Source organism: Eumetopias jubatus, unplaced genomic scaffold (assembly GCF_037043125.1).
Source record: "Eumetopias jubatus isolate StellerSeaLion01/CBP00866 unplaced genomic scaffold, mEumJub1_p1.0 scaffold_1, whole genome shotgun sequence".
Taxonomy (NCBI): Eukaryota; Metazoa; Chordata; class Mammalia; order Carnivora; family Otariidae; genus Eumetopias; species Eumetopias jubatus.
The window spans coordinates 125,373,558-125,388,373 of record NW_028274807.1 but is presented as its reverse complement, the minus strand read 5'-3'; the positions used below and the strand labels follow the sequence as shown (position 1 = coordinate 125,388,373).

The following is a 14,816-nucleotide window of genomic DNA, read 5'->3' as shown; positions in this document are numbered from 1 at the left end:
TTGATCAGGGAACTTGTTCATATTTTTTTTTTTTTAAAGATTTATTTATTTATTTGAGAGAGAGCATGAGCAGGCAGAGGGGCAGAGGGAGAGAATCTGAAGCAGACATCCCACTGAGCACAGAGCCCCAACATGGGGCTTCATCTCAGGACCCTGAGATCGTGATCTTAGCCAAAATCAAGAGTCAGCTGCTTAACAGACTGAGCCACCCAGGAGCCCTGAGCTCATTCATCTTCTTAGAATATTTTAAATGCATGTGTGTTAATACATCTTGACACACCTTTTTTAAAAAAATCTTTTTATTTTTCAAAGATTTTATTTCTTTGAGAGAAAGAGAAAGCGTATGTGCATGAGTGTTGGGGAGGGACAGAGGGAGAAGCAGACTCCCTGCTGAGCAGGGAGCTTGACTCGGCTCGATCCCAGGCTTCGGGATCTGAGTGAGATCTGAGTCTGACTGAGCCATCCAGGCACCCGTAAAAAATGTTTTTAGAAAGGTATTTATATATAAATATGTTATATATTTATTAATATGTTAATATAATTAAATATATATATTTATATGAATGAAGAATGCATTTTTGCCTAAGGAAAATTATACATGGAAAAATTTTGTAGGTGCATTTATTTGTTTTTTCTGCTTTTCCCTTCTCAGGAGATTTTGGATCAGATGGAGTCACTCAAGTTAGAAAATCGTCATCTCTCTGAAATGGTGATGAAATTGGAATTGGGTTTACACGAGGTACATAATAGAAACTTAAGTCTTTCTATTATCCAGGCCTTTTAAAGAAATCACTTTGTAAATATTGATGTTGTAAAGAGAGAGTTAAGATCAAACTGTGGAATGATCCTTCTGCAGAAACTTGCTCAAATAAAAAGAAGTCAAGACAATGATGGCAGTGAGCAAAATATCACTCTCCACTTCAGCAACTGGGAGATTTTTTTATATTATGTATATGACAAAATACATGTATAGTCTATGTTCTTAGTAGGGAGCCTGTATATAAAGTGCTTAGCATAGTGCCTGGCATTTAGTAAGTGCACAATAAATGTTAGGTGCTATTATTATTGTTAGAATTATTATGTTGATAATACCTTTTTCTTATAAAGTATATCATCTTTTACATAATTTGGTTTTAATTATATTTCTATAAGATACAATTTGTTTAGTCAAATATTCTAGAATCTTTTGTGTTCAAAGTATTTTCACAGGCAATGTAATGTACGCAAGGATGAGTGGGATAGAATTCTTGCCTTGAAGAGATTGAGAGTAAACTAGTTGGGGGGTAAGAGGTGTGTGCCAGCTCCTGTGAAGCGGGGAGAACATGGTCAGTTTACAGTGAGTTCATAAATGGTATGGATGTCCTTTTAGCTATTTTGTTATAAAATTCTTATAATTTGCAAAATGACCCATCTATTCTGACCTCTTTTAAATTAAAGTGCCTACATTTTTTTAGACGTAATGCTGATGTAGGTCAAATGCCCAAAGATTGTAGAAGTTTTTTCTTTCTGCATTTCCAGAGACTCTGTGCCACCAGAGATGTATGGTTACACAGCACCCCTATTCACTACTAAGTAGTTTTAAATTCACAATCACGGATTATGGAGGCTGGGGAGGGAGAAAGTGCAAAATGTTAAATGAATACAATATCGGGGACTATTTTTATAATCTTTTGGGACAATAAGATTCTCTTAGCCTCATGAAACCATAAAGAATATACAACAACATAAACAATTTTACGAAATAAAAATGTAAAATTTGTGGATGGCAAAATACCCCATAAAAAAGACTAATAGACTGGGGGAAACAATTTATAAATAGACAAAAGTTAATATATTAATACAAGGATTTCCTGGAAAGATAATAAAAAGATGGGAATCCAGTAGAAAAATGGACAAAGAACAGAGATATTTCATAGAAGTAATGCAAAAGTCCAGTGAATAAGAAAAGCTGTTCAGCATCCTTAATAATCAAAACTAAGTAAGTAAATACTTTTTTGCTAACTGGCTGGACAATGATTTTTAAAAACGAATATAGCTAATATTGGCAAAGATATAGGGCAACAGGCTCCCATGCTCTGTTAATGAGAAAGTGAATTGGTATAGCCTTTCTAGAGGACAGTTTAGCAATATCCATTAAACTTGTAAATATATATAGCGTATAAACTTCTGGGTCATGTGCATTTCTGATTTTGATAATTATTGCAGAGTAGTTCTCCAGAAAGGTCAAATCAGTTTGCATTCCCAAAGAACCCATCCTATAGGAACAAATGTGCTGAAATGGTCATTTTGTGTTATTTGCAGTGTACAAAATTTTGAAGTAAACTAAATGTTAGCGTCTAGAGGGATGGTTAATCTGTGGCTATCTATACTGTGGATTTATTATGTTGTCATTTAAGGTGGCAGGTGAAAATATGCATCTAATCTTGCTCCTTCCCAAATCCTTCTAAAAATATAATGAAAGGATTTTTTTTTAAGTGCAGACCCACAAGGGATGGGAAAGAGAGGAGAGGAGAAAGCAGCTAAACCCTTTATAAGGGGGAAGTTGGAGGGAGGGAGGAAGGAAGGAAGGAAGAAAGAAAAAGATAATTTTATTTGTCCCTATAAAGCCAATATGAAGCTAGTATGGAGAAAGCCAAGAACCAACCTGATTTACACCACAGAATCTTCAAAAGGCTCAGGATTTGGCTGGCAATACCTTATCGAGAGAATCTTACGCAGTGATTATCTGTTCCTGTTTAAGACTTGGGAACTCTTCGGGGTGCTTAAACCAGACTATGACCAGAGATTCCGTTGAGCTGAATTTCTCCTGAAATCCCATCTAACAGCGATAACCTGTCCTTTCTTCACACAGCCCAGCATGTGCTTGGCGCACAATTTTTATATTACCTCTCACATTGATTTTTCTTTAATTGTTGTTAATAAAATAATAAATTTGAGAAAACTTTAAGAGATGCCTGGCAAAAGCAAAGCACTGTCTTTTTAAAAATATATATTTAATGACATCAAATACCAGACTCTGGCTGGTCAAAATCCCCTCAAGCATTTTAAACTTCCTCTGGTTTTGAAATTACACACAGTGTGAACATGTTGTATTTTTTTTTTTTTTAAGATTTTATTCATTTGAGATAGAGCATGAGCAGGGGGAGAGGCCGGGGTGGGGGGGGGGCGGTGAGAAGCAGACTTCCCGCTGAGTCAGTAGCCCAATGTGGGGCTCCATCCCAGGACCCTGGGATCATGGCCTGAGCTGAAGGCAGACGTTTAACCATCTGAGCCACCCAGGTGCCCCAACATGTTGTATGTATTAAGAATAATTTTTAGAAAGTTCTTTTTTGCATTTTGCCACCTAGGAAGGTGGAAGTACTTTTACAAATGAATGTTTTTGGATTAAATAACAATTTTAATGAAATAATCTAATTATCTTAATAATGAAAGCAGTAGCTCTGGTAAAATTATTTGCCACCTTTAAAAAATCAACAGTAGTTTGTAATTTAACTCCTATGTCCTGCAATTTTTTTTTTCTTTTTTGAGATTTTAACTGGCATTGACAACTTACTGAAACATTTTGTAACTTACTGTCACTACTGGCACACCAATAGATAGTTGATAATCGAAGGCTACGTTTTAAAGTGTATGTTTTAATTCTGTTAAACCACCTTGACCAGCTTATTTTCAGAAAATTCTTTCCAGAAAAGACCAAGCTAAACATCATATTAAATTCCAAAGAAAATTACCATAATTTTTCAGAATGCTAACAAAATATTTTGTCGTTAGAAAAAAAAAATGGTCCAAGGGTGCCTGGGTGGCCCAGTTGGTTAAGTGACTGCCTTCGGCTCAGGTCATGATCCTGGAGTCCCGGGATCGAGTCCTGCATCGGGCTCCCTGCTCAGCGGGGAGTCTGCTTCTCCCTCTGACCCTCTTCCCTCTCGTGCTCTCTATCTCTCATTCTCTCGCTCTCAAATAAATAAATAAAATCTTTAAAAAAAAAAAAAAGAAAAAAAAAATGGTCCAGACTACTGTTTTTTCAGGTAGCATTACCAGGAAACACCTAGAATTGAAAAGTAAAATTCATGATCACGGAACCCAGACCAGATCAGAGTAGGAATTCCTACCTTATACCTGAATGCTGTTTTATGTGTATTTCAAATTTCACATACCAGAGCAGGTGCCAATGTTATGTAAAAGTCCTTAAGACCAGAGAGTACTTATTTAAAAGTTGTCCCCGCCAGCTGGAATTCCTTTTCAGAACCTTCTGTTCAAATGTCTTTCTTTGAACTAGGTCTCTCAATTTTCTTCCATAGATACTCTGGAAGAACCCATGGCTGCTCTTTTCTTTCTTTTTTCTGTTTCTCATTCTCTCTTGTAGCTCTCCTCCATCTGAGTTCCAGCCTTCTTCTGGCTCCTTAGATCTTCCTTGGCACATCAGGGAAGCCCATCGTGCTCCTCATTTTCCACCCCCATTCACTGTAAGAAACAACACTTGTTTTCTCATAGGGGAGGGGCAAACCACAAATAGTCACTTTTTCCAAAGTAAAGCCATAGATGAACTAGTTACAACTAAAAAAAAAAAAAATGTAGTTTCCCACCAGCGGTATCATAGATCACAGGTATTCTTATACCAATTAAGTAACTCTAGTATTCTTTTTTATTAGGCAAAAGAGATTTCACTAGCAGACCTCCAGGAGAATTATACTGAGGCATTAAATAAATTAGTGTCTGAAAATCAACAACTACAGAAAGATTTGATGGATACTAAATCTAAGCTGGAAATTTCTACTCAGATGTGCAAAAAAAACCATGACAGGATCTTTAAACCGATACACAGCAGAGCACCTGAGTTCAAGAATACAGAATTCAAGTAAAATTTCTTCACAGTTTACTTAAAATGTGTACCATTAATTCTCATTTCTTTGAGAATAATTTCAGACTTACAGAAATTAAATCTTCCTCAAACAGCCCTATGTTTGACTCTGAAGTACAATGTATACGAGTAAAGCCTACTGTGAGGTTATACAAAGTGGCGGAGGGTTATAAAGCACTTTCATTCAGGTTTTAGTTTCACACACTCTGGATGTATGTATAAACAATGTCCTTCCTCCCCCGAGCCTTTCCATGCTGCCTTCCACCTCTCGAACCCCCACTGATACCATAAGAAGTAGAAATTGGCTTTTTTATATGAAGAAAGCTTCCTTTGTATTTTTGGTCAATTAATTATGAGCTGTTACCATAAGAAGTCAGCGTTCCATGAAAACCCACCTGGTTTCAGCTCTTACTATATGGCTTATGTGTTTTCCCACCTACCTACCAAAGCCCATGCTGACACCTCACCTCCACTGCCACCTTGACACCAGATCTCATGTGCACAGTACTTCCCTCTGTCCTAGCACCAGACACACTCGATTTCTCTGGTAGCTTGTCTTCCTGGCTATATTCTCCATGTCTGAGGGCCGGGGCCTGGCAGTGGGGATTGGATATGGGGCCTGAATGGATAGAAAGAACAAGGGGTCTGAGTGGGCTGCTCATTTTATAAATTATAGTCTTAACTGGTTAGCCTGTTCCTTCATTTTTAAGTTCCTTTATTTTAACTTCCTGTAACAGTTTTGTGTTAAAAGAGAAAAGTCATTACAATTTATATTTGTTTTGTTTTCTAATCTGCTATCCAGGCCAACCCATGGCCCATACAGACATGATGGAATAAAGACTGAGCACTACAAAACAGGTCTTCATTCTCTGAGACGACAAGCGTTGGATAGTATAGAGCCCGTGTCCAGGGTCCTCAGCCCCCTGAGTTCTCAGATCACCCCTTGCAGTTCCGTCTCTCTGCCTTCTAACTTTCTGTGCAAAACTAACTCTTTGCCTTCAGTGCTAGATATAAACGAAGCCAATTATTCGGACACTGTCTCTGAGAGTCTAAATGACCAAGAAGAGTTTATGTCTTCGGTATGGAAACTTTCTCATCTTACTAGTTTATTAAGCCTGTTTGGTTTGGTTTTATTTTTTATTTGAAGGATAAAGGTGGGTGACGGGGTGTGTTGGTTTGTTTCTTACCAGTTCTCTATCTTAAGTACTCTGTATTATTCTCATGTTTTTCTGTCTTAGGATTTTGCTTGTGAAGACACATTCAGCCCTGATTACTTTTCAAAATGCATCTTAGTTCTGAAAGTTAATAGCCATGCCTGTTTTTTAACCCTAATTGGAAATTCCTTTCCTGCCTTTTTCAGAGAGGGTCAATTTTGTATTAGAATGGTTGGTTCAAGGAATATCTCTGGATGCCAAGATAGTCCTGAGGTCTAGACAGTGAAGAAGGAAGGAACTGGGGGAAAGGGAGAAAAGAGGGTGGGTGGAGGCAGAGGAAGGAAGTGCATCTGACGCATCCAGAACATGGATTCAGTACCACGCAGGGTGACAGTGTGCTGGCCCCATGTTCCTGCAGCTGCCGTGCAGACTTGAAGCACTCGCCTCTGGCCATTCATTGCCATCACCAGTTAGGGGTCCCACACCTGTGAAAGCTCAGTATTTGTGACTTTTGAATGTACCTACAAGTCCATGGAAAGGTTTTCTTTTCATTTTTAAAATAAGTCTCTACTTCCCTTACATGTCATTCTGAAATCCAAAAACGTCCTGCAAACTGTCTTCCTACATTTGGCAGCAAAACTTACTTGGCACTAAAACCTGACCTGAACTGATGTGATAATATGTATAGATTTTATTTAATTCTGCTTAGCATTTTACTTCAGAAATATCAATGTGTTTGATTATGAGACGTTACCTCAGACTCCAGTAAGGTAATACGGTTGATCCTCATTAATCGTGGATTCTGTGTTTGTGAATTGCCTCCTCGCTAAACTATTTGTAACCCTCTGTCGAGACTTGAGGGACTCCTACGGTCATTTGTGGTTGTGAGCAGAGCTGTGAAAAATTTGAATCCCTAGACTTGCACATTCCCAGCTGAGGTTGGCGGAGGTGGCACTCTGCCCTTCTGTCCAGCTGTCACACAGAGGTGACCAGAGAGAGGGGAGGAGGTGAGGACAGCGTGGGGTAAGCTCCAGGAGCGTGGGCTCTGGGGCTGGTGAACAGGGCTGGAGTCCCAGTTCTAGCACCCGTTAGTGGGACGGCCTCAGGCAAGCCACTTCAACTTCTGAACCTCGTTTTCTCTTTTGTCAAATAAAGAAAATCGACTCTAACAGGATGAATCATTTTAGGATGATTGTGCGTGTGTGTGCGTGTGTGTGTGTGTGTGTGTGTGTGTGTGTATTTCCCCAAGGAGCAGTGATGCTTTATTCACTAACTCAGTGTTTGAGGTGACTCTAGAAGTAACTACTGCATGTGAGGAGGGACTGTTTGTGGTACATGTCCTCTATTACCTTTCTGAGGTCTGGATTCTGATATACCATGGTCCCAGGAGTTTCACATGAGGGCTCATGGACCTGAGGTTTTGGAGGAGGGAAACTACTGATTTCACTTGGGATCTAATATGTTATTAGTAGATTTGCTGTGCTTTAAAATCAAAGTAACATATTCAGATTTTAAAAGTGAATTTGCAGTAACAGACATTAACAACAAACACAGAATCCACGATTAATGAGGATCAACCGTATTACCTTACTGGAGTCTGAGGTAACGTCTCATAAGTATACTCTCTTCTGGGATATTAAAGCCTATTAAAGGCTATATGTATGTATACTTTATACAAAGTCTAAACAGATACTCTTCAGACCCATAACTAATATATTTTATGTGACACTTTACATTTATACAATTTGGGTCAGAAAGGAAGAGGTCTGTGTTAATTTTTCCAGAACGGATTCTTTCTTTCTTTCTTTTTCTTTACTAGTCTAATTATTAGGACAAAAATCTCTCTTCAGAAGAAAAAGTAGTTTTTTAAAAGTCACCTTTTAATATTTCTGGTTAGAAAATAGCATGAAAATGTATGTGAGAAGTACACTGTTCAACTTACGTATGTCAAAATTTGTTTCTCCTCCAGTGTCCCTTGCCTTTATCTCCTCTGGGTTCCATAGCTACCAGATTTTTGGAAGAGGAGGAGCTGAGGTCGCATCATATTCTAGAGCGCCTGGATGCCCATATTGAAGAACTCAAAAGAGAGAGTGAAAAGACAGTGAAACAATTCACGACCCTAAAGTAGCCTCTTGAAAAAAAAAATCACAAACTTGGAAAGGAAAATAGACCCTGAAGAGTTACTGTCACCTGGAAGTAGTGGCTCTTCACAACACGAAGATGCAAAAAATGCCAAGATGAGACATCCTAACACTTGTTGTGAAGGAATCGGAAAAGCGGATACTTCTCTAAGGCATTTTCACTGCACTGGTTTGTTTGAAGAACTTTTTCCAGCAATAACTTGTAAGAATAAACCATTTTGCTAGGCTTTTTTTTTCCTTACATTAATATTTATTATAAAGTGATATTTTCTCTTGATGACTTAAATGTGAATAGCTAGAGACTAATTAAAATAAAGATTTTATGATACAAGTTGAAGATAAAGTAACTACAGAAGTATGTAGTAGGAGTACGGATTTCAGAGTCAAACTGACCCAGATCCAGGTCGATGTACTGGCGTTGCTGTTTACTAGCCAGTTGGGCTGCTAGCGTGTCTAGGGATGAAAGAACTTTGACAGGAAGCCCTCTTTTGCTCTGAACACAAGTATAAGAGAGAGGTGGAGGGAGGGGCCAGGGGCTGGTTTTAGGCGTGGGGTGCCTATGGAATGTCGGATGGAAATGCTCGGCCTCTGCATTTCTGAGACGTTTAAAGGGGAGACAAAGATCTGTGTGTAGAAGGTGTTAGAAACCATGGAGAGCCGATAAGATCCACCTGATAAAGTTTCCCAGGGTGAGTGTGTAGGGAGAGAAGAGCAGAGCGCAGGGCCAGGGGCGCTGAAGGACGCCATCATATGAAGGTCACAGGAAATGGATCAGTGGAAGAGCTAGACCCCACCGCTCCATGTCCACACCAGCGGGAGGTCCCGTCGGTTCTGCTTCCAAAATCTATCTCAGATGCAGCCATTTCTCTCCTCCAGTGCCCCCACCCTGTCTAGACTAACCCATCTCTCACCTAGATACTGCCAGTAGCCTCCTACCTGGCATCCCCTCCACTCATGACGCCAGGAAGTGAAACAGTGGCACCGCTACCTCTCTTGAAACCCTTCAGAGGCTTCTTACTGCACTCAGAAGAACTCTGAATTGCTTAGCAGAGCCTACAGAGCCTTGGGTAACAGGGCCTGCCTGCGTCGCCCCCTGCACCGTCTTTTGTCCATGGTGCTCCAGCCATGCTGGCCTCCTTTCTGCTTCCGGTGCAGCCAGCTTCAACCTGTTAGGGTCCTTGTCCTTGCTGTTTGCCTGGAATCCCTCTCTCACCTCACCCATGATTGGGGTTTCTTGCCATCAGGTGTACACTGTAACGTCTCCCCTTGAGGAGATCTCTGACTGGCTTCTCCCAGTTTCTCTAGGTCACTACCTTGAGTTATTCCCTCTATAGTACTCCCCACTCTGAAATCATTCTGTTACTTGATTTACCTTTTTTGTTTATTTTGATTTAAGTAGGCTCCATGCCCACCGTGGAACCCAGCGTGGGCCTTGAACTCACGACCTTGAGATTGAGACCTGAGCTGAGATCAAGAGTCAGATGCTTAACTGACTGAGCCACCCAGGGGCCCTATATGTTTTTATTGTGTGTTTCTACCTGTAAGCTCCTTGAGGGCAAGGGATGTTGCCTGTCTGGTTGGTGGTGGGGTCCTCATGACCCAGCACAAGCCTGGCACTGGGCAAGTGCTCAGATGGTTTGAACCAGTGGATAAATGTCCTTCCTCAGATGCACCACGTTTTCCCTTCACACCTATGTACGTGCTGTCCCTTGGGTCAGCCTCCTCTTCCCATGCTTTCACATGCCCCTACTGTCTTGCTTGGCAAAGCCTTCCCACAGCCCCTGACCAGATTAAGGGAGCTTCTCATTTCTTAGCGCACCCTGTGTGTGCTCCTCTCAAAGCACTGACCACACCATGCTGTCTAATTTCTGTCTCTTCCAAAAACTCCTTGAAAGCAGGGGCAAGGTCCTGCCTACATGCAGGGTGCTGTCTCACACATAGTAGATCCTAAATGACTAATCAGTACATAAAAATCGCTACCATTCTGGGCTTCATTGCACTTACCTGTAAAATGGGGATGATACCTCATGGGGTTGAGAGGATTTATTGAAAATACATTTTTTTAAAGATTTTATTTACTTATTTGACGAGAGAGAGACACAGCGAGAGAGGGAACACAAGCAGGGGAAGTGGGAGAGGGAGAAGCAGGCTTCCCGCTGAGCAGGGAGCGGGATGAGGGGCTCGATCCCAGGACCCTGGGACCATGACCCGAGTTGAAGGCAGACGCTTAACGACTGAGCCACCCAGGCGCCCCGAAAATACATTTCTGAAAGGGCTTTGCAGACTCTAAAAATATGGTACCCATCTGGATTGGTATGCAGGGATTTCTGAGTTTCAGACTGTCCCAAGCTTCCACTTAAAATATGTAGGGTACAACCCTAAATTTCCACGGCACCTGCCGACTAGGAGGAACAAGGACAGACTCTAGTCACTGGAGATACTTAAGGAATCGGGAGGTACTATGTACTTCTTAAACTTCCACCACATTGTTAAAGTTGAGGTAAACAGTCTAAATTTGTCAGAATGTTCGATTGTAATTTAATCTCCCAACTTTGTTTTTCAAAAAGATATGCCAAATATTAAAATGTGTCAAACTCAATTTGAGCTAGTTTCTTAATACACATTTTACAAAGTCTCTCTGTGATCAGGATACTCACATGAGATGGAAAGGTAAGGGTGTGCTCATCTACTTTGGGTGTTTACAGATGATGTTGTGTTGGGTGAGTTGCCTCATTTCTCTTGGCCAGCATTCCCAGTGAAGTTTGGTCTGGATTTCTATGCAGATTTTAGCTGATGAGGCAAAGTTGAGTTCTCCCTGTGAGTGGGATGCTACCTTTCCATGGAGCCTCCTTTGATCTCAGTAAGCCTAGGAGGCAATGGGTGTCACTGTTCCAAAGCCACAGGGAGGATTTAAGTGGCTTGCCCAGGACCTGAAAGCCCCGGCTCTTTTTAGCTGAGCCTAGGTAGGGGTAGAGAGTGTGGACTCTGCAGGCAGGCGACCCAGTTCCTAACCCTAGCTCTACCACTTACTGGCTGTGTGACCTTGGGCTCCATACCTCAGCTTTCTCATCTGTAAAACGGGAAATAAAAATCATACCTTCCTCATAGGGTTTTTGTGAAGATGAGTATTTGTAAAGTACATAGAATGGTACCTAGCCTAGTAAGCAGTATGAAAATATCTTGTTGAATAGACAAAGAAATACACAGTATCTTTTAAGATTTTATTTGAGAGAGAGAGAGAGCACGAGTTGCGGGGGGAGAGCACAGGGAGAGGGAGAAGCAGGCTCCTCACTGAGCCAGGAGCCCAACGTGGGGCTCCATTCCAGGACCCCGGGATCATGACCTGAGCCAAAGGCAGATGCTTAACTGAGCTCCCCAGGCACCCCAAAATTACAGTATTATGTCTACTCAACTTAAAAAAATTCTACCTTCCCTCTCAGACACAGACACATGACACCTAGTAAACTATGGGTGATGGTAATGTGTTTGCAAAACACCCCTGAGTCTGGAAACTAAAAGTTAGGTGTGAGAACAATAACTGTAAAATAAGTTCTGTCATTAAGAACATACGTAAGCAAAGAGTTGTCATGAATGGCAGTCAAGTGCAGAAAGGCAGGTTTAGGAAGAGATTTGTTGACTTGTTGTAGAGATAGTTTGAGATAGGATACAAAATGTATTAAAAAGAAACCAAGAGTGGAATCAGAGCAAAGGGAAAATGAAGGCCATACACGTCCATTCACAAACTAACATCTAGTTCAGTTGCTAGGGGCAGGCAGCAACTTTACCACTGAGCTGCTTAAGGGCAAAAGCAGAGAAGGAAACATTACTTAAAAGGTTGATGGTGCCCACAAGATCAAAACAGACCATGGGTTCAAGAGAAGCACATCTTCTCTGAGTGTGTATATGAGCATTTGGCTGGGTGTCTGAGCATTAGGAGAGGTCCTACAGCACTCTGGTAACGATAAGAATAAGAGAATCTGTATAGCTTCCTTACAGCGTGCCTCAGTGTGGGCTGATGGCAAAGGCTGAAAGAGCAATCAGAGACCAGTTCTAAGGCGGTCCCAGATGTGATGGTATAAAGCTCTTGCGGTCTGGCCTGACCACAGGGGAAAATTTACAGAAATGATGGACTGCAGGCCTTCAAGGCAATCTTCTTTAAAAGCTATTTCTCCACAGTGTGATTTCAATAATCTGACGACCAGTTCACTCTTTTTTCCTCTGTGGGAACAGAGAATTTGGGCATTTTATGTTGCCCATTAAGGCCAGGTTCAAATGATTGGACAGTACAATCAGAAGTAAGTAGATACTCTTCCTGTGAAAAGAAAGAGCCTTATCAAGGCAATGCTTGAATGGTGGAAGGTCCAGGAACTCTCCCTGATAACTAAATGCAACATAGATAAATTTGCATACGTCCATTTTTCTGTCGGAGAGTATCCATCAGATTCTCAAGGATATCTGTGAGCCAAAAAAATACAAAGAACCACAACTTTAGGGACTGGAATTTTCCCAGAATTGTGTTCTGTTTTCTGGGGAGAGATGCAAAATTGTAGGAGCCTGACCAATTCCTATTAGGGCTAAGTTTTATCTTATTTTATTTTTTATTTTTTAAAAGATTTTATTTATTTGACAGAGAAAGACACTGCGAGAGAGGGAACACAAGCAGGGGATTGCGGGGGGGCGGGGTGGGTGGAGAAGCAGGCTTCCCGCCGAGCAGGGAGCCCAATGCGGGGCTTGATCCCAGGACCCGGGACCATGACCTGAGCCGAAGGCAGATGCTTAATGACTGAGCCACCCAGGCGCCCCAGGGCTAAATTTTAAAACGCAGTTGAATAGTCATTAGAACCTCAAGCTGTTCAATAATAAAAAGGCAAATAATCCAATTTTAAAGTGGGTGAAGGATCTGAATGGATATTTCTCTAAAGAAGATGTACAAATGGCCAAAAGCACATGAAAAGATGCTCTACATCACTGTCTTCAGGAAAATGCAACTCAAAACCATGTGAAATACTACTTCACAGCCACTGTAATACAAAAGATGGAAATAACAAGTGTCGATAAGGATGTGGAGATATTGCAGGCTTGCGGGGTTCTTGTCTCACCGAGTCCAAAAACGAATCTCGCGGACGCAAACGGGTGAAATGAAGTGAAAGTTTATTAAGTGAAGGTGAGAACAGAAAGGAAAGAGAAAGCTCTCTAGAGTGAGAGGGGTCCCGAATGGCTTGCCAGTGAGGGTTTTTAAGCCAGTCTTTATTGAAAACTAGACCAGGGAGCTTGTGGCCTTGAGATTCTTGCGCCATCTTGGTCTGAGCAAGGACTATTGATAACCCCTTAATGACTGACTGACTTTGAGATTTGGTCATTTTCTGTGATTACACTGTAGCTGCCAAAGAAAAATACTCCCTAACATCCAAGGCCTGGTGGTCTGGTCTATTCCCTTATCTCTTGTTCACTCTTTCAGAGCCTACTCAAGGCCCCCCCCTATCTCTCCCTGCCTATACCTGAACCCTTTCCTTACTCTGAGAAATTGGAACCCTTATATGCTGCTGATGGCAATGTAAAATGGTGCAGCCACTCTGGAAAACAATTGGACAGTTCCTCAAAAAGTTGACCGTTTACCCAGTAGGACCAAACCTAGGTGTATGCCCAAACTCAATGAAAACACATGTCCAGACAAAGAGGGGCACATGAATGTTCATAGCAGCGTTAATCCTGGTAGCCACAAGTAGAAACAACCTAAATGTCCATCAACCCATGAGCCCATCAACAAAACGTGGTGTATCCAGACAGTGGAATATGTTTTGGTAGTAAAAAGGGATGAGGTACTGCTGCCTCAATGCCGAACGACCTTGAGAACCTTCTGCTATGTGACAGAACCCAGTCATGAAAGACCACATATGCATGATTCCATTTATATGAAGCGGCTATGATGGGCAAATCTGCAGAGACAGACGGTAGATTGGTGGTTGCTAGGGGCAGGGAGTGGGAGGGTTGGGGGGGAGACTAAAGGGTAAGGGGTTTCTTCTGGGGGGTTCGGAAAATGTTCCACAATAGGTTGTGTGATAGTTGCCCGACTCTGAATGTAACACCACCCAAATCTATTGAAATATACACTTTAAATGGGTGAATTATATGGTATGTGAATTATATCTTCATAAAGCTGTTACCCAAAAAAGCCTCCCTGATGGGTAGCAACGCCTAAAAAATTCAAGTTTATATTCAGAAAACATCACAGCACATAGAGCACATACATGCCAGAGTCTCATAGTTTCCACTCTGCACTCACACTCAGGAGTAACAGTGGTGGTTCTCTTTAGAGAAGGGGTGACCGAGCTCTGTCTGCATAATTGCTTGTGAGTGGAGCAGTTCTGCACTGCAAGATAATGTGGGTAAGGGCTTTGCCAGGAGCTGGGCACACTGCGAGGCTCCCCCGCTTCCTCCAGCAGAGCGTGGTCTTGTGCTGCCTGCGAGGGGAGCAGTTTCCAGGATTCCTGAGGGTCCTGGCAGCAAAGTCCATAGTAATCAGCCAGGCAGAGTTTCCTGGCTAAGTATCTCGTATGGAGGGGCTGCAGGAATGCTTGGCACTAACCTCAGTGGTGAGGAGGACTGCGTACAGAACGTTTTAGAGAGCATTACAGACCAATGATAGAGAAGTGTGTGACTATG

General features: G+C 41.7%; 1 protein-coding gene across 3 annotated transcripts in view; it reads left to right on the top strand.

Annotated features, from left to right (window-relative positions):
- The window catches only part of CEP63 (centrosomal protein 63), a 63,745-nt gene extending 55,365 nt beyond the window's left edge, over positions 1–8,380 (top strand). For 2 of the 3 annotated variants that reach the window (XM_028099139.2, XM_028099140.1), the window contains 2 exons: positions 653–739; positions 7,982–8,380. In XM_028099139.2, coding sequence (XP_027954940.1) covers positions 653–739; positions 7,982–8,140 — 246 coding nt within the window. In that variant the 3' untranslated portion in view covers positions 8,141–8,380. Of the gene's footprint in view, positions 1–652; positions 740–4,649; positions 4,856–5,660; positions 5,938–7,981 lie in introns of all 3 variants that reach the window. The other variant, XM_028099138.2, reaches the window with a different exon arrangement.
- The last annotated feature ends 6,436 nt before the right edge of the window (positions 8,381–14,816 follow it).